A 19,751-nucleotide genomic window follows, 5' to 3' on the forward strand; every position below is an offset into this window, starting at 1 on the left:
CCCCGGGTCGATATCTAGCCGCACCACCACTAACTTCACACGTGCCTCATATCCCTTATCCCTTAATCGTCCCTTAAATGACGGGGCGCGCCAAAAGTGCCTCAGGGGTTCTTCCGATCGCGAAAATAATGGTCCCAGGCAATTCCCCGGGTCGATATCTAGCCGCACCACCACTAACTTCACACGTGCCTCACATCCCTCATCCCTTAATCGTCCCTTAAACGACGGGGCGCGCCAAAAGTGTCTCAGGGGTTCTTCTGATCGCGAAAATAATGGTCCCAGGCGATTCCCCGGGTCGATATCTAGCCGCACCACCACTAACTTCACACGTGATTAAGGGATAAGGACGATTAAGGGATAAGGGATATGAGGCACGTGTGAAGTTAGTGGTGGTGCGGCAAGATATCGACCCGGGGAATCGCCTGGGACCATTATTTTCGCGATCGGAAGAGCCCCTGAGGCACTTTTGGCGCGCCCCGTCATTTAAGGGACGATTAAGGGATAAGGGATATGAGGCACGTGTGAAGTTAGTGGTGGTGCGGCTAGATATCGACCCGGGGAATCGCCTGGGACCATTATTTTCGCGATCGGAAGAGCCCCTGAGGCACTTTTGGCGCGCCCCGTCATTTAAGGGACGATTAAGGGATAAGGGATATGAGGCACGTGTGAAGTTAGTGGTGGTGCGGCTAGATATCGACCCGGGGAATCGCCTGGGACCATTCTTTTCGCGATCGGAAGAACCCCTGAGGCACTTTTGGCGCGCCCCGTCATTTAAGGGACGATTAAGGGATAAGGGATATGAGGCACGTGTGAAGTTAGTGGTGGTGCGGCTAGATATCGACCCGGGGAATCGCCTGGGACCATTCTTTTCGCGATCGGAAGAACCCCTGAGGCACTTTTGGCGCGCCCCGTCATTTAAGGGACGATTAAGGGATAAGGGATATGAGGCACGTGTGAAGTTAGTGGTGGTGCGGCTAGATATCGACCCGGGGAATCGCCTGGGACCATTCTTTTCGCGATCGGAAGAACCCTTGAGGCACTTTTGGCGCGCCCCGTCATTTAAGGGACGATTAAGGGATAAGGGATATGAGGCACGTGTGAAGTTAGTGGTGGTGCGGCTAGATATCGACCCGGGGAATCGCCTGGGACCATTGTTTTCGCGATCGGAAGAACCCCTGAGGCACTTTTGGCGCGCCCCGTCATTTAAGGGACGATTAAGGGATAAGGGATATGAGGCACGTGTGAAGTTAGTGGTGGTGCGGCTAGATATCGACCCGGGGAATCGCCTGGGACCATTATTTTCGCGATCAGAAGAACCCCTGAGGCACTTTTGGCGCGCCCCGTCGTTTAAGGGACGATTAAGGGATGAGGGATGTGAGGCACGTGTGAAGTTAGTGGTGGTGCGGCTAGATATCGACCCGGGGAATCGCCTGGGACCATTATTTTCGCGATCGGAAGAACCCCTGAGGCACTTTTGGCGCGCCCCGTCATTTACTTTTGGCGCGCCCCGTCATTTAAGGGACGATTAAGGGATAAGGGATATGAGGCACGTGTGAAGTTAGTGGTGGTGCGGCTAGATATCGACCCGGGGAATCGCCTGGGACCATTATTTTCGTGATCGGAAGAGCCCCTGAGGCACTTTTGGCGCGCTCCGTCGTTTAAGGGACGATTAAGGGATAAGGGATACCTGCTAGGGCAAAATTAATGTCATATTCGTGCTCCCCGTCCCCGAATTGACCAGATATGACGTTTTCAAGTGATTCGATACTCGACGCTGAATACGAATCCGAATCCGACGCCAACTTCACGCACATATTGTTCATCATAAGACAAAAATTTAAATTCATATTTGATCAGACCCAACTTTTTTTTTTTAAATTTAGTCTTCCCGGCATGCCTAAGGCAACCGCCAGGGAAGGGGAAATTACTAAGGCTGGCAATGAGCCAGATCTTTCGTTTTACTTTACTTTACTGTCAGCTTTACTGCTCAGATACCCTAAGTTACCCGATTTATGTGATTTTCACCCGATCGCTCTCGGAAGGTTTAGTTCCAAGCGCCTGGAAGAGATCCACTGTTGTTCCGCTGTTTAAGAAAGGTAGTCGCTATGACCCTCTCAATTATAGGCCAGTGAGTCTCACTGCTGTGTGTTGCAAAACGTTGGAGCGCCTTATTGTGAAGCACATCTACTCGTATTTAGAAGCCAACGAACTACTGTCTGTTCACCAGTTCGGGTTTAGACAGGGTAGATCCACGATGGAGCAGCTTATTCTTGTATATGAGGATATCTCAGCCAAAGTAGATGCAGGGCAAACAGTGGATCTTGTGCTTTTTGATTATTCAAAGGCTTTCGATGTAGTATGCCACCAAGTTTTGCTTACAAAACTAGAACTCATAGGCATTAAAGGTCAACTTTTATCATGGATCTCTTCTTTTCTCTCTGACCGTCTGATGCAAGTGTGTGTTAATGGACTTAACAGTAGCACCAGAAATGTCTACAGCGGTGTTCCACAAGGCTCCGTGTTGGGACCTTTGTTGTTCTTAATTTATATTAACTTTATAGGTTCTAAACTGTCCTGTTGTTACAAAATATTCGCCGACGATTTAAAATTGTACGCTTCAGTTACTGCTAACTCGATGTCGAATCCCCACACTGATGGAGTGTTACAGAATGACATTGATGTGCTGCACAAGACATCTGTGTCTTGGGGCTTGAGGATGAACAAGGAAAAGTGCGTTGTGTTACGTTTTTCCCGCAAATCTAAAAATCAGTCTGTTCCTATGTATACTATGGATGGAACTCCACTTCCTGTGTGCCGTTCACAACGCGATTTAGGTGTATTAGTTGATGTCTCGTTAAAGTTCCATGATCATATTGCTTCTGTGGCTCATAAGGCTTCTGGATTGTCTTATAATTTTGCTAAATCTACGGTATGTCGTTCTCGAGACTTTATGTTGTTTTTGCTTAAGACGCACATAAGACCTATACTGGAGTACGCTTCCTGTGTGTGGTGTACAGGCTTCATTGACGACATGCGTAGGCTTGAAGGCGTTCAGCGCAGATGGACAAAGCAGATAGAAGGCCTTGAGAATCTGACCTACTTGGAGAGGCTGAAGGAACTGGACCTATTCTCAGTGCAAGGGCGCCTTCTTCGTGCTGATCTCATTGAATACTGGAAAATTTTCCATGGGAAGAGTTCAATTGCCCCTGGGAATATGTTCGTTCAGCCTCTACATCGGGGAACGCGTGGACATAGTTTAAAGATTCATGTGTCGCGCACTCTATCTGACCTGCGTCAGCGCTCTTTCTCGCAACGTAGAGTCACTGTGTGGAACAGCCTGCCAGATGATGTCGTGACTTCAGTAGATGTATCCACATTTAAACGGCTGCTGGCCAGAACGTTAGGCGATCTGCTATATGATTATGTTTAGTTACACCTACTAGAACTGATAATGCTATTGTGATATAAATGTAAACACTCCGTATTGATGCATTATTCCTGTATTACACACTTAGGACACACATTTCCAGTTTTGGAGTTGAGTAGTTGTATTTACCGTCTTGTTCATCTTGAAAACTGGCGTGTCCCTTTGTACACGGGTTTCCTTCTACCTCATCCCTTGCCTGACCTGAGCTGCGAGGTGGAGGAAACCCCACCAGGTAAGAATACCAGGTAAGAAGCTATTTAATTCTGACCCAAGCAAGAGAGAGAAGCAAACTTTACTTTAATTCGGCTCATGTGGCGTCCGATTAACAAGGCAAGGGTGTCCAGAAAGGGGTAGAATATTCATACTTGCTGCTGTAAATCTTGCTGCTGATGGTGTGAGGTGTTGCAATGTGTGATGTTTGTTGTGGGATGTATTTACCAGGAAAAGTCCTAACTAGAAAAAACCTGGTGCCTAAGTCAAGGGGCAAAAACTGTCGAGTACAGTAAAAATCCCCGCAATAGTTACGTTACGTTATATCTCTAATGTGGACAGTGAAAGTGTAATTGCGCAGGCTGTTCGCAGGGATCGGCCAAAATAAAAACCGGCCTACCGAGTGAGACAGCCAGCGGGTTATGGCAGCCGGTGTGACCCGGGTGCCCCAGTCATGTCCCGCCCGTCTCAGGGGTACAACTTTGACTGGAATTTGGTGGCTCTGGAGGAGTAGCCGTGAGGCATAGCTCGACTCCTAGGCAGCGATGTTGGTAGGGCTAGTGGTTACCCGTTGGAGGAATTCTCTGAAGGAAGATACGGCGTCCGTGGTGAGGGGGTCCGTCAAAATAGAAGCCAGCCACGGCTGCCCTGTACGCTTTGGATTCTGGGCGAAGGTCAAGGTCGTATAGTCGGATTTCATGGTCAAACCAGTAGAGGGTGGAGGGAGGGTAGGAAAGTCGCCTGCCGCTGGCGTACTCAAACTTCAGCGACCCGATGTCAGGTGGAGGGATCTCACCCCTGGGACGTCTCTTCGGGATCAGGTCTGGATCGGGATCGTCGGTGTCGTTTCGGGGGCTGTCAGGCTGGAAGCTCGCCGTGTAGCCTCGGGTGAACGGCCTGCTTCGAGAGCAGCCGAAGTCGTCGGGGTCCGTGGTTGGTGTCGGTGAGTCGGGGGTGTCAGTCTGGACTTCGGCAGAGACCAGTCGGGCGGGTCGAGTTTGAGAGGTCGAGTCGAAGGTGGTCAGTTTGGTCGTTTGGGTGCTGGCGTCGGTCGTCTGAGAGCTGGCTGTCTCGGTCTGGGTCTGAACAGGGACTGCGGTCGCGTTAGGGGCCATGACCTCACCATCTGTCTGGACAGAGGCGTCTGTGCGAGCCGGAGGGGGCTGCATCGTTCGGTGCTGACTCTCAAGTGGAGGCCAAGCTGTGGAGTTGAGCGGCGGGGGTTGGAATGGCGCTCGCTCTCGAGTGTCTCGTTTGGTGGTTTTCCAGACGGGGCAGCTGTTTCGGTCCCATGCTGGGTGTGGACCAGAGCAGAGAGGGCACTTTGGGACCGAGGTACAGTCACCTGTGGGGTGGCTGTCCCTGGCAGAGCACTGCCCGCAGACTGTCTCTTTTCGTCGGCAAGAGCGCATAGAGTGGCCTAGCTTCCAGCACCTACGGCATTGCCTTGGCAGCTGGATCCAGGGTCGAACAGGGACGGAGAGGTACCCGCAGAGGAGCTTTCTTGGGAGATCGAGTCCTTTAAAGCGAAGTCGAATCAGGGGGTTTGGAGTTCGATCCTTGGATTTGAGCCTCTGCACCTCGATAACACCCTGCGGGGCTAGTTCGGTGAGGAGCTCTTCGTCAGAGAGGTCGCTGAGGTCCGGACAGTGAATGAGACCCTGCGATGACATCAGGTTGGTTGCAAGAACAGCCGAAACAGGTTTTCCGAGCATGGTTTGGCAGGAGAGAAGGGCAGAGCTTTGGTCTTTGTTGAAGGTCGAGATGAGAATTTTGCCAGATCCGAGTTGTTTGGTTTTTTCGACTTCCGAGTCACAGATCGAGCGGATTTCCCTGATGATGGCGAACGGGTTCCCTCGCAGTGGAGTGCCATCAGGCCGGCTCATCAGGATGAGAGCGCGGCCTTCTGGTGGGTCAAGGTCGGGTGGGAGACGCGCCCCTGGAGGCGGTCCGGTCGAGTCCATGGCCATGATCGGGGTCTGTTACAGGCAAAGATAAATAGTCCGTCTCAATGGTAAGCACTTAGCAGAGCTTTGTGCGTACTGCACAGTGCACATGCCATTATTTCGCCAGATTTGCCTTTGGGAAGCCGTACTTCCACCGATTGCCGACTGCGGATGTTCCCAACCTCAATACACCTACCCTGGTTCCCACCAACCCCGCCCCATTCCCGCCAGTGCTTCCATCCCCAGCGAGCTCTTCGTCAATCTGCTGCTGGCAGTCAAATATTCGGCCGTGCCGGATATGCTGCCCTGGCAGCAGGGTTGTGCTTGACTCATGAGTCGAGTCAGAAATTTGACTCAACTCTGACTCAAATGAGTCAGATTTGAGTCGAGTCGGATAAAATGTTGAGCTGTTGAGTTGAGTCAGAGTTGAGTCAGACAAAAATATTAAGGCGTTGAGTTGAGTCAGAGTTGAGTCAGTAAAATAACTTGACATTGACTTGAGTCAAACCCCCCCCCCCCGCTTAACAACTTAGCCCTGGCCCTGCTGCTGGATTTTTTTTCACCCCCCCCGCTCAACAACTTTTTTATCTGAGTCAATTTTGAGTCAACTCATTTGACTCAACAAAAAATTTGAGTCAAGTTTGAGTCAACTCATATTTTCATTGAGCCGCTTGAGTCAAGAGTCGAGTCAAGGGAAAAAATCAGCTCCTTGTTTGAGTCAGAGTTGAGTCAGGGCTTTCTGAAGTTGAATGATGAGTCGAGTCGGCAAATTTTTTTTGAGTCGAGCACAACCCTGCCTGGCAGCCGATTCGCCGAACGGGCCATGTAATGCTACAATAAAATGAATGTAAAGGCAGGCTTCACAGACATGTAACCTCAGACTCCTGAGGCCCATAATTCGGGACGCCGGAGAGGTGTATGCGTTTACACTAGTTAGTAGTTCGCATTATAATGAATGAGCTAGCGAAGTAGATGCCATCTAGGACCGGAAGCTGGACTGTGTCGCTCTTTCTTTCCAGTACCGCATTTCCTTGGGGCCTTTGCAAAGCCCCAAGACTTACCTCGCACTTTCTCACAGCGCACGAACACATTTTCTAGCGTTTTATTTTCGCACATAATTTTACGTGAGGTCTACATGATAACACATACATAATCACCATGCACAAAGGCAGTGAGTGTGTGGAATACACAAACACCCGCCGACGGCGCTGCTGCCGGGACAGTTTCGGCGCACGTGCCACACTACTCGTCGCTTCATCGCTGCACGAATCGCACTCTGGCTGCCCGGCTAACATCGCTCTGCACGCTCGCGCACGAAGGCAGAGAAAATGCGCGAAACACGCACCTGACGCACCCTTCGGACGAACACGACAGGCGACGCATGGACCAGGCGGGTCTGCGAAGGGGACTGAACACATACACACATATATCGACGAAGTCGGGAGTTCAAACTCACTCTGCTCCCGGCGCGCCCTTGTTCGTTCTCGTCCAGTTGAGGTATCCACATTCTCATGCACATCGATTCCGAAGAAAACTTGGAAACGATAAAAGTAAAGACCGAACTTGTTGTACAACGTGCATTTCGGAAGTCCGTACGTAAAAGAACACAAGCGAGAAGCTACTCAAGAGTTATTGTCTCATTAAGTACTGAACTAACAGCTGAAATCCTTTGGTCCCCGACAGGTCCAAACTATTCTATTCACGGCAACACGATACTATAGGACTGCCGGACGATCGTGAAAGCAACGCGGTAAAAGTACGCCATAAAACCAGATCATGCGTGTCTACTACGGTACCTTGCTTCTTCGATAGACAATCATCAGGCTCAAATAAACAGACACGCTCTCAGCCGGCAACTATGCTAAAATCGTCCCAAAATATGAAGAAGTGCAAATGCTCGCTGACGAAATTCGGGCTACAGAACCATAACATTTTAATTTGCAAGCAAGACATGTGTAACATCGTATTTCGTAAACAGTTTAATTTTCTAAAAGCCGGAAAAGTGCCTTGCCAAACCTGTCAGCCATGCTGCCAAATCCCAGTCTAATGCCAGATAACTTGATCACTGTTTGGACATTGGATATGCGACCGCTTCACTGGCAGTGGAAGCTGCGGCGGCGCTAGCTCTAACAGTTAATATGGGAAACCACACAACGGCTGAAGCTGACACCACCGGACGCCTTATCCTATCGCGGTTGCTCTACTCGCTCTCACACCAGCAGCCAACTGAGACGTTGTACTTAGCTAAGCATCGGGCGCGCGCCACCGACCGCCTGCGCTGCGCGTGTCGCGGTGTGCGGCGCGGGCCCTCCTGTGCGCCGGGTGGCGGTGCGCGGCCGGGCCGCCCGTCCGCGGCCACCTGCCGGCGCCGCCGGCCGCCGCGCGCCACTCCACCCAGCGCCGCGCCGGCCCCGGAGACGGTCCCTGGCCCGGCTCCGGCGGCGGCCCAATGTCTCGCGAGGGCGCGGGCGCGGGCCACGGCGGCGCCCTGTGGAGATCTGCGGCCGGTCGGCACGGGCTGGGCGGCACCGGAGCGGCGGGCGGCCCCGCGCGCCACCCAGCGCACGCCTGCTAGTTGGGACGACGTTGAGACACTATCTCGATGTATTCCTGGAACGGATGGCCGGGTCAGTGACCTTTGGTTGGGAGCCGGCTGAGAATAACTGCACTCAGCTGTCACTAAAAACAACGAAACGACCCGAGTTTAATTGCTTTCCGACTGAAGACCGACCAACAAAGCGCAGCTGCGGCGCGCCCGGCATTTCGCCGAAAACTGTTGAAGACGACAAACACTCAAGCACAAGATCTTAAGTTCGTAGTCTTATAGCGTATGCACAGCGAATTGCGGTCATTAAAAATATCTGTCAATTTAAGTTTAACAGAGTATTTAACAATGGATAAAAAGGACAACAGAGACTGAATTACTACATCAGATTCTACCTAATAGGTACACAACTCAAAGCGGAGCCGAGCAGTCGCCGGGCGGCGTTTCTGACTCACGTCGTATCCCATGCCGAGCTTGCAGCTCTGGTAGCGGGTGAGTTTGATGCTCTGTCGCACCTCCTCCGTGATGGCGCCCCTCCAGCCGCCCTTGTTCAGCAGGGAGTCGATGGTGCGCACGTGGTCCCAGCCTGGAGCGCACAGAGAGTCAGTCAGGTCGGTGGGTGTGTCAGGTGGCGGAACAGCGACAATGTTAGGAACGGATATTGAAAGGCATAAAAGCTACAGCATGTTCTTTCATTAATTTCTTGCTAAACGTCCTGCGATGACGATTTAATTCATAACGAAGAAACTGTCTGACGTGTTACATTAAGCGTACTCCAGTAAACGATAAAAACAAAAGCAGCTAAACGATAGGTCTTCGCCGCTCCGCACACGTCCCCACCCCAAATAAACATTCACCACCCTTATACAAGTATGTACTGCTTACCTCAACTACATCCCCACAAAACGCTATCCTCGTCCCAGCTCGCCGGTCCTTTGGCGGCGCGTCTCACCCTGATCGGGCGCCACCTCCGGCAGGTAGGTGGAGGTGCGCCGTCGGCCGGCACACACAAACTCTATCCGAATGCCGTGCTTGCCCAGCTCCCAGTCGCGGTAGTCGCGCGCCGGCTCGAAGTTGGTCAGCAGCGACACATTCAGGTGCAGGCGCGGCATCTCGTCGCGGGTGATCGGCTGGAACCGACGGTCCCGGAACGCGCTGCCGGGGAGAGGTGCAGAGGTCAGCGGGGTGGGTGATTGCCGCTACAAATACGTAACTTAGAAAAATATCGAGCCGGAGTATGTATATACTAGGTATCTACAAAAGGGAAGCATCGCCGTTCGGCGACGAAATGACAATCAAATGTTACAAAAACACTACATCATTTGCAGAAACGGACTCCGATCGTTACAAGTACACCATTCATATAACTAGCAGTAGCTCTACCCAATGCCTAAGTATCACGCACCTTCTTTTCAGCTATCCAGCTCACCTAGTGAGAGCGTAATCCTTGAGGCCGGTATGAAGGTCCATCGAGTCGAAGGTGCCGATACAGCCCCGCAGGCGTCGGTCCCGGCCGATCTGCCACGTCACGAACAGCGGACTGCCGAGCGAGAGGCGACGCGGAAAAAGGTTAGAAAATGGTCGACAAGCTGCCGAGCGACAGGAGCGGCGGAAAAAAGAACGAGGTGACAAACGGCTTACGGCAATGTCAATACCACAGTCGGCAAGGCTTTAGTTCCAATCTTAATATGGAAAGATGTAAATTCAGATGTGTCCGAAAATCATATCGGATTTTGTGAGTGTTAAGCAGAGAGATTACAAGAGCAGTTCAACAAAAGCGATTGCATGATGACTTGATAAGTCAGCACATAATGCATACGTTTTTTTTGCAGCAGAGAAAACTCGAAACCAGTCTACGTCAGTCGACGTACTCGTATTTTTCTTAAATATTCCCGAGAGAAAAATGCGAGGCATTATCGCCGAGGTGCTAGCTAAATGTTGCGTAAATCTTCACCATCCCTCATTGGAAGCGTACCCACTACCCAGTCAGTCGTCTGAACTGGGAAATGAACTTACTAAGAGTCATTTGGGAAGTTCGGCGTCGGGGGCGAGTCATTGTGCAGAGAAGCGTAGAGGACATCGAAGCAGTAGACACACATTTCCTTGGTGACTGCCGAGCGGTTTTCATGGTAGCCGTTACAGGCCATTCCCGAATTCATCTTCTGCTTCTTTGTCCCACAGCAGCTGGTGGACATCATCACTGAAAGACCTGGAACAAATTGGCGACACAGTCTTGAATATGTTTCAACGCTAACTTGAGAGACATTGTAACAAATAGTAAGAAAATTAACCTCACTCTCATTCTATCTAAAAGTAAATTCCGGATTCGAAATAAAACAAACTTTTTGAGAAGCTTTCGGCATTGCGCCATCATCAGCTCTGCTGATGATGGCGCAGAGCTGATGATGGCGCAATGCCGAAAGCTTCTCAAAAAGTTTGTTTTATTTCGAATCCGGAATTTACTTTTAGATAGAATGAGAGTGAGGTTAATTTTCTTACTATTTGTTACAAATTGGCGACACCTTCAAATTAAGGGAACAGCTGTCCATAGGTAGAAGCTACAATGCTAACAAAGCGAGTTATGCAGGTGAGATAGACAGCATTCTTTTTTATGGTTTGTCTACATCAGACTTCAAAATGCTGTGATCACAGCCAAGGTAATAAAAAGATTCCTGCATATAATTAAGACCTGTAAATTTGAAGTACCGTAAGGAAGGGCTATTTGAGACAGTGGGCTATTTGAGACAGTATTTAAAATTGCTATAAAATAAAAACCACTTAAAATTTATGCTGAATTTTTTGCTCAGGCCATTTACTGCTCGATTCCACACCTCCCTGAGCAAAAATATCACACAAAAATCAAACGATCTTCATTTTATAGCGATTTTAAATACTGTCTCAAATAGCCCCACTGTCTCAAATAGCCCCACTTTACGGTACCTATCTAATTGTCTCAGCAAAGACAATAGTGTTCAGTGTGCCTTATCCATTCCCTGCTCCTGAATTGTAAAGATAAAATAGAAATACAAAATGAGGACATGGAAATGTCATTCCCATCATGTTATAGTGGCAAAGGTGATACAAATATACGGGCTAAATGTTCATAATCACAATGAGACAATGAAGTTGTTTTGAAAGCGCTTTTTCTGCTATGAGCTAATGACCCTAAATAATACATCAGAAAGCACAGCAGCATCAATGTCAGGTCTCAGGAGCTACTGATCTTATTGCACTGTTAAGTAAAATTTAATTTATGATAGCAGATTCCTTCAAGCTCATCAATGAAAAGCCTGAAATGAACAAAAGAAATGAACAAACTGAGGTTCACAAGCAGAATGAAATTTCATCAATGCTTTAGAGTTTTAAAAGTTCTGCCATCATCAAATAAAAAGACTAGGTAGGTACCAATAGACATCTTTGGGCATTAGTAAAGCAGATGTCACATGGAGGTTTTATAACCAAAGAGAGGTACTGTAGATTTGTAGGTTTGTAGGTTGTGGGTTGTAGGATAGGTTAGGTTAGGTTAGGTCAGGTCAGGTCAGGTCAGGTCAGGTCCAGTTAGGTTTGTTTTGGTTTGGTTAGAAGGAAGCATCACTGAGTATAGTGCCTCTTCTTTGTTAAAAACATTTCTGTAACGTCTGCTCTACCAATAACCATATTTGTTACCTAGGTAACAAAGATAGTTACATTACAAGCAATTGCCAATACCGACACCATTAATGACCGACTATTCAACAGACATCAATAAAGTTAAAAACAATACCCTTTATATGACCAAGCTCAGGACTAAAAATGAAAAATAAGGAAAATAATGATGGGATTGATTTAAGGACATATGAAAGACAAAGAGCCACACCAACACAAAGGAATGGGACAAAGAAAAAAGATAAACAGAGTAACTCAGAGTAACTTCTGATTGCAATTCAGTGCAAAGCATCCAACAAATCTGTTTGATGTTAGCATAGAAATAAATTGCTAATTTCAATATAATCAGTGCAACACCAAGCAAGATCCACGCAAGACGAACCTGACAAAAAATTGCAAAATGGAAATGAAAATAAAGCTGCTTCTTCTCCCAGATGTTCTGTCAGCATGAAATCTTGAGATGTTGAAAAGTTAACAGAATCATCTATGGAATTCACTGTAAATATTCATCTAAATGTAGGTCTCCAACCGGAGACCTAGAAGTCAAGAAAAATGTAAGAGAAAACTCGTCAACACACCACCCACTTGATTCTCCACCTCGGTAGAAGCGGGTAGAATGTCCCTGCGGGGCAGTAGACTTTCTACCGTTGTCATATTTCTACAAACATGACGCTTATTTTTATTTGGTTTTTGATTTGAAAAGTTTGAGCAGCAATCAAACATAAAAAAGCTCCTTTTTACCCTCATCGTTGTCATATTTACAGCTACACATGATAAAATTATCCTTTACGATCTATAAGCAATCACTGTTTAGTATTGACGTCAGTAAAAAATAATAAATCGAAATGGCTAGTTTGCTTCATAAATGACGCGTTTCGGACAAACATAATGCTGTTTGATACGTTTTTTATTAACGTAAAAAAGATATTAAATGACGTATTATATTGCAAGCAAACATTTATTTCCTTGATATTTAAAAATAATTCTTGTTTGAAATTTTGACTTTGATGATTCACACAAAATAAGTTTACAATTAGGAATCGTATGGATACTGCTGGCCCAAAAAGTACAATATTGAACATTTGACGTCATTTCTACCGTAAAAAATCAAATAACAAACGGAGATCAAGCCTAGGATTTCATGGGGGATTTAGGCCTTCCGTTCATGGAGCCCTCGCTATTTTCGATCTTTCTGAAAATTGGGTTGCGCCCAAATGATCCTCTCGATCCTCTCCCTTTCCACGCGTTACGCCGGCAGCTTGAGGAGTGCCATCAAAATGCAGCGTCCGATTTCTACCGTTATCAAGGGGCCTTTCAACTTCGTTGAGAACGCACGATGCGAACCAGTTGACAAATTCAACGACGTCGATAATCTGGAGCCATCCTCGGGGAAGGTCTTGCATAAGTTTGGAAGTTCCGGAGCCAACGAAGTGAACCGGGCTGTCGAGGCTGCTAAGAATGCTTATGAAGAATGGAGCAAAGTAAGTGGACCCTTGCAGTGGGTCGCATGGGCGGGCCGTACTATTTTCTGTCCAAAACGCCAGCTAGCTCCGTATGGTGGTGCTAGCAAAGCTTGTTTTATATCAATACCAGAGACGAATAACTTAATATCCATCTTTTAATGTTTCTATGAGTGCCATTCTACGTGTTCATGTTCATTTCGTACCGTGTTTATATCAATAAATAACATAGCTGTCGTACATCACCAGCTGGCCAGCCAGCTGATTTTATCCAGTTGTTAGTAAGGCCAGCCTGGGCCCTTATCTTGAGACCAATTTGAAGATTGGTGTTCTGTTATGGAGTGATCATATGTGAGGCCTTGCATGAATCTCTGTTTGCTAATTCTTCCATTGTTAACTTTTTGTTCTATGGTTGCAGCTGACTGCTGGTGAAAGAGGTGTTTTTCTGAAGAAGGCTGCCAACATAATAGAGAGCAATGTGGAAGCTATTGCCAAGATGGAGGTTCAAGACTCAGGAAAACCTATTTGGGAGGCCAGGATTGATGTGCAGTCTGTGGCAGACACACTTAATTATTTTGCTTCCGTGGTCCCAGAAGCTATGAAGGGTAAGTTGTAGCTTAAAGTGTGGCTCAAAATCATGTGTATGGTGATTGGGATTGAGTAGGTGTTAAGGATATAGCTGCATGCTTAGTTTATACAATCCCATACAGCTAAATACTGACACTGCTTGTGTGCACACAATAGATGAAACATTTGCTTGAATATGGCTTCAGTGCATCAGAAATCACAACATTTTATGCATTGCAATTTGAAAGCTGGATTATCTGACAAGGTGGCCTGATTTCTGTTCCAGGAACCTACAGTCCTCAGCCAGGTGGCTCATATGCCCTTGTCCAGAGGGAGCCTGTTGGAGTCTGTGTGGGAGTGGGAGCCTGGAACTATCCCATCCAGACCTGTGTCTGGAAGGTGAGTGAGCAGCAGCCATTGGCTATTTTACTGTGGCACCTTTTCTTCTTTACGTCAGTTTCCAGTTTTGTTTATCTTCTGTGAACAGCTTTAAAGATTATAGATTGCTTTGATTTTCGAATAAATAAAGCTAATGTTTACTTAGATTAAATGTGGAACTTTCTTTTATTAAGTCTTATTGGCTCCTAGAACTTCTGACAACTCTATGATTCTATCTAAGACACGACACACAATCATGAAGCATCTGCCTGCCGAATGCGCCCCTCACTGACCCGACCCTCGTCGTGTGACCCTGCCCCGGCCGTGACCGCAGACGGCGCCGGCTCTGGCCTGCGGTAACACGTTCGTGTACAAGCCGTCGCCGCTGACCCCGGTCACCGCCGTGGTGCTGGGAGAGGCGCTGGCCGCCGCCGGAGTTCCCTCAGGAGTCTATGGTGTGGTCCAGGTCAGTGGGTGCCTTCGGAAAGGTGTTGGGGTGGAGATGCGAGGTTCGACATGTGTGGGGTCGCTTTCTCCAAAGTAAGCTCCGCAATACGTTACTTCTACCGATAATCACAACTGCAAGTGAAAGGCACCGGGTAATCGCCAGTGCTTTACATGCCTGACATGGCATCGATTTCCAACGCAATAGGTGACTTACAAACATATTTATATGCATCATCAAATGCCGGAAATTCATTATCGGCAAGCAGAGTAGCCGTATCTCTCGCCAAATTACTGACGGAGAACACGTGGACATCGTCACCCTGACCGTCAATACCCATCCACACTCCACAGGGCGAGGGGGAGACGGGCCATCTGCTCTGCTCGCACCCCGACGTGGCCAAGGTCTCCTTCACCGGCTCCGTGCCGACCGGCAGCAAAATCATGACAGACGCCGCGGCATCCATCAAAAAGGTTCGTGTTCATCGGGCTTGGATAAAGCCGGGAGCGCCGCTGAAGTTGTTAATAGGGTTGGTGGTAGCAACCGAATGGGGAGTCCAGATTGCGGTAGGTTTGGGAGGGGTTTCACAAAAACACTAATGATCTTTTTTTTCCACTCTTGCGCTCGGCCTCTAGGCGATGAATGATGCATTCGTTTCATACCTCTGACAATGTACAAAAGCTATAAATGTACTACATAATAGTCCCTCTGGACCATCCCCGTATGAGCTCTGTTTCATTCCATTCTGACACGCCGCCGGACACTCCGCTGTCGCCGACCAGACGCGGACACTCCTTGTCATAAATCAGAGACACATTCCGAGCTGAGTCCCGCCAGACGCCCAGTTACTGTAGCTGCAGTGTCCTGGTCAGCGGGCATACAGCGTAGGGTTCTGGTCGGCGGGCAGAGTCCATTATTACCACATACAGCGGGTACCATGCGTCATATGTGTGACCAAGGTCACACAGATGGTAACTGTGAATAGCCGAGAGAAAAGAAAAGCGGAAAGGGACAGCTGAATGATGCGGAGGAGTCAAGCCGTTTTTATTCGTCGAATTTAATCGATAGTCTTTCAAGTTTGTTTCAAGCGTTTTATCATGATGCTTTGGGCAGTCATAAATGTACCGGGAACTACGTGATACACAGTTTTCAATTTTGCCAATATTTTAAATCAATTTCACTGTTGCGGCGTTTTGCGACGCACAAGGAAGTCAAAACCCTAAAATGTTGAGCAATGCCCAGTCTTCCGATAATATTTTTTCAGAACCTAGCTCCATAGCCCCAACACTCAGAGGCCCAATTGTCTAGTTTGTGTCCGTCTAACCCGGCTCTCCTCGGGCCATCCCGCCAGGTCACCATGGAGCTGGGCGGTAAGTCGCCTCTCATCATCTTCGAGGACGCCGACATCACCAACGCCGTCAGAGGAGCCATGCTGGCCAACTTCCTCTCCCAGGGACAGGTGGGTGCAGTCAGAATTTGGTTCATTTGTGGCATCAATGTACAGAACAGCAGTTAAAACTGTCCTATGGAAAGCAGTCTCGACGTTTCTCATTGACCGTTTAATTTGGATACGTCGTGCAAAGGAAAAATGAGTCATAACAACAGGTTTTACGCCTATGATTCGGTAGTGGAGCTTCTAAAAGCTTCACTTCTATCAATGTGCGACACCCGACACTCTAACTGGCCAGCAGGACAATATCTCTGGAGCCCGTTGTCGGCCTTTGCCTCGGGTCTGTGTTACGGTCCACAGCCAGACCTGCGGCACATGTGTTGCCTCTCACAACACATATAAACACTTGGCCGAGTGTAAACAAAGGCTAGATGGTGTCCGAGCGACCTCCCACCACAGGCCTAGGAACACTGGGTCCGCTTTTCGGAGAATGTTACCAAGTTTAGCGACCGGCTGTAGCAGAATGGAAACCAATAATAAATGTTTGTAATTGTAATTTTTTTTCAATGTTCCCCGATTATCGTGTCCGCAGGTCTGTAACAATGGCACTCGGGTGTTTGTGCAAAAGTCGATCAAAGAGAAGTTCACCGCCGCCCTGGTGGAGGCGTGTAAGAAGCTCAGAGTCGGCGACCCGATGCTAGATGACACCACCGTCGGCGCCACCGTCTGCAGGCAGCAGTTCGACAAGGTGCTCGGCTTCATCGAACGCGCCAAGAAAGAGGTAAATGGCGTACGATGTTCGTCGAAACATGGAGTATTGATTGTATGATCAAATTATGATGGGAATGATTGCAAGGGGACCGAGAAACCAGGTGTGGTTGGGTCTGGCGGATAGCGGGACACGGCGCCAAAAACTGCGATGTTTTAGTGCGCCCGCTCTTTTGTGGTGATTTGACCGGTACGTCTCTCGTGTCGTGCAGGATGCTATCGTACCCTCGGGCTAGACAGGTGGTGGTGTGACCTGAGCTGAAGTTTCTGGGCGGTGGGGTGTTTTGCGGCTTGCGGTTTGTATGAGATGACCTGACACGTCTCTTGCGTCCCTCCCCCAGGGCGCTATATGGTGTAATGCGGCGGTAAGCAGGTGACCTGACAATTCTTTCTCTCCCTCAGGGCGGTAAGATTCTCTGCGGCGGTGAGCAGGTGACCCTGCCTGGCGACCTGTCGGGCGGCTGCTACCTGCAGCCCTGCATCGTCGACTGCCCGTCGGACTCGATGGAGCTGGTCAGAGAGGAGGTGTTCGGCGCCGTGCTCGCGCTGCTCGAGTTCTCCACAGAAGAGGAGGTGGTGCGGCGCGCCAACGACACGCGCTACGGACTCTCGGCAGGACTGTTCACGCGGTGAGAGACGCGCGTGCGAGCCCCGAGGGGATGCTGGAGGGTTTGGGCCTTGGGGTTGGCGGTGCTGACAGGCAGGGCGAATGGATTTGTTCACCACCAAGATAAGAAAGAGGTTCTTAAGTTCACTGAGCTAATTGCATCTTGTTTTGAATGAAGATCAATGCCATAATTGCCATAGTTTTTGTGACTAAAGGGCAGGTGTCCGTATGAATCAACTGTGGATGTTTTTGTACTCTTTTATCGTTGATAGTTGTCCTTCCATTATCAACTTTGAGTTGTAGGAAGGTCACACGTTCCCATTTATTGACAACCTCTCCCCGTCCGTTCCCAGGGACCTGTCGCGGGCGCACCGCGTCATGTCTCGGCTGCAGGCGGGCGCCTGCTTCATCAACACCTACAACGTGATGCCGGTGGGCGTGCCGTTCGGCGGCTACAAGATGTCCGGCTTCGGCCGCGAGAACGGGGTCGAGGCCGTGGCCAGCTACACCCAGCTCAAGTCCGTGTACGTCGAGACGGGCGACGTGGACGCCGCGCCGCTCTGCGATTAGGCGGCGCAGGGAGCTGAAAATGTGGGCGCCGCTCTGCCAAGGAGGGGATGCTCCAGGCCAGTGGTTACCCATTACACTCATCAGGGCAGTGTGCAGGGGAGGTGCAAGAATGATGGCTTGGGGATTAAGAGGTGAATGTCATTGGAGGCAAGATGGCATGGCTAATGGAGGAGAGACATATGAGAAGTGGTGACCGACCAGTTTCTGTGGCAGTGTGTTATGGGGACCAGTGGGTAGATGAAGGGGTAGTTGGCCATATGTTCACTGGGATAGATGGTGTGTAAAACCTGTGCCATGGTGGTATTAGTTAAAGTGGGGTGTTAGGGGCAGTGTAGTTTATTTTGCATTGAGTTTCTGGAAGCTAGGATATCATAGCTCAATTAGCTTAATGCAAATATCTTTTTTACTCATTTTATTTGAGTTCATTTTATTGATTTGGCATCGCAAGCAGTGAATAACTGCTGTATTATTATGGACACACTTTCAGCAAGTGTCTTGAGCAGGCTTTGTGACCTGTAGAACTATGATATGTTTTTTCACTGTTACCAATGCCTAGCAAGTACTCTATAGCATGTAATGCATCTCTCAGGTTACTAGCTTTGCTTCTTATTATTTGCTTGTTTTCCAAACCTTGTGTCATTATCTCTATGATTATTACCATGTGCAATGTTGGGTTGAATTGTGCAATATGGTTTATTTGCTTCAGCCTTGCCAGTGCATCTATCTATACTACAGTATAAAACAAAGGGGCGCAGATGACAGGTGCACCTTGCTCTGCTGTTTTGCTTTTGCGCAGTGGGCCATACTCGCAGGCTTTGTTATACTTGTAGAGAGCATCAGCAACTAAGCATACTTGTCTCTATTGTGAGAAGTGTTCAATGTGAAATAATGCATAGTGAATGTCTCTGCTCACAATAGCATGCATAAAGAAATACATCCTTGTTTTTCTTTCATTTTGGTTCATAACATACTAGTGCAATTTCCCACTTGTATTTAAGGGCCATGTAGTGGTTCACACATGGCATTGAAAATCCTCACCAGATATGCTCAATAATAAGATGTCATCAAAGCGAAGCAATGCACAATTTATTTTGTTCAACTTGGTTTATGCAAACATTATGAATTCTGAGTGAAATTGAACCCTACCTCACTATCAACCCTTATTGTTGACAAAAAAGGGAAAACAGTGGCAACTTCACCTGACTTTCAGCGAAAAAAGAAACTAACAGCCAAGTGCCAACAGTCCTCCCACAAAGAATAGGAGCATTCCACCAAATATCATTCTTGGAGACTAGCTTATGTCATGAAATAGCTACCTTCAGTCACTCAGAAATACTCAGAAATATCACAATACAACCTTACGACCTTACACATTACAACCTTACGAAATCCACCTGTAAAATAAAATATCACGATATACGACTTCGATCACGATTCGGACGCCGGTGAAAACAGGGCGCCGGAGGGCATATTAGTCACGTGACATTTGGAGCTTCTCCCCCCTCCAAGGGCCTTCAAGATGCTAAATGTCACGTGTGAATTTCACGAACCTTGATCAAATCGCCCCAGGCGCCCTGTTTTCACCGTCGTCCCACGATTCTTGCGTGCCAGTGCTAGCTGCTAAGGTGCTAAGCACGGTATGTGCTAAGGGTGCTAAGCACGATGCTAAGGCAGTCATTTTCGCGAATCGTGACAGATTAGACAAGTATTTGGCGCAGTACATCTTGACCATCTCTATTCCCGAAATACTTTTATCAAAATGACGTATATAAAATGAAAGTGAAATTTGAATA

The 19,751-nt window shown here is 48.3% G+C and overlaps 2 protein-coding genes across 4 annotated transcripts; one reads left to right on the forward strand and one right to left on the reverse strand.

Annotated features, from left to right (window-relative positions):
- Positions 1-6,673: 6,673 nt before the first annotated feature.
- Positions 6,674-19,405, reverse strand: LOC122385053 (AMME syndrome candidate gene 1 protein homolog). Of its 3 annotated transcripts, XM_043373030.1 has the most exons (7): positions 12,156-12,386; positions 10,145-10,337; positions 9,558-9,668; positions 9,081-9,283; positions 8,584-8,714; positions 8,139-8,193; positions 6,674-7,926 (listed from the first exon to the last, which is right to left on the reverse strand). In XM_043373030.1, exons 1-6 carry the CDS (start codon positions 12,220-12,222, stop codon positions 8,155-8,157), a joined length of 744 nt encoding a protein of 247 aa, XP_043228965.1. In that variant the 5' UTR covers positions 12,223-12,386; the 3' UTR covers positions 6,674-7,926; positions 8,139-8,154. The 3 variants fall into 3 exon arrangements, with proteins under 3 accessions (XP_043228965.1, XP_043228966.1, XP_043228967.1); XM_043373031.1 differs by lacking the exon at positions 12,156-12,386 and adding an exon at positions 19,339-19,405 and having other exon boundaries at positions 6,674-8,193; XM_043373032.1 differs by having other exon boundaries at positions 6,674-8,193; positions 12,156-12,388.
- Positions 12,858-18,911, forward strand: LOC122385052 (4-trimethylaminobutyraldehyde dehydrogenase-like). Its single transcript, XM_043373029.1, has 9 exons — positions 12,858-13,254; positions 13,652-13,838; positions 14,087-14,199; positions 14,513-14,644; positions 14,977-15,096; positions 15,975-16,082; positions 16,606-16,794; positions 17,184-17,410; positions 17,742-18,911. Exons 1-9 carry the CDS (start codon positions 12,988-12,990, stop codon positions 17,956-17,958), a joined length of 1,560 nt encoding a protein of 519 aa, XP_043228964.1. The 5' UTR covers positions 12,858-12,987; the 3' UTR covers positions 17,959-18,911.
- Positions 19,406-19,751: the final 346 nt, after the last annotated feature.

This window comes from Amphibalanus amphitrite, unplaced genomic scaffold, assembly GCF_019059575.1.
Source record: "Amphibalanus amphitrite isolate SeventyFive unplaced genomic scaffold, NRLGWU_Aamphi_draft 000206F_arrow, whole genome shotgun sequence".
Classification (NCBI taxonomy): Eukaryota; Metazoa; Arthropoda; class Thecostraca; order Balanomorpha; family Balanidae; genus Amphibalanus; species Amphibalanus amphitrite.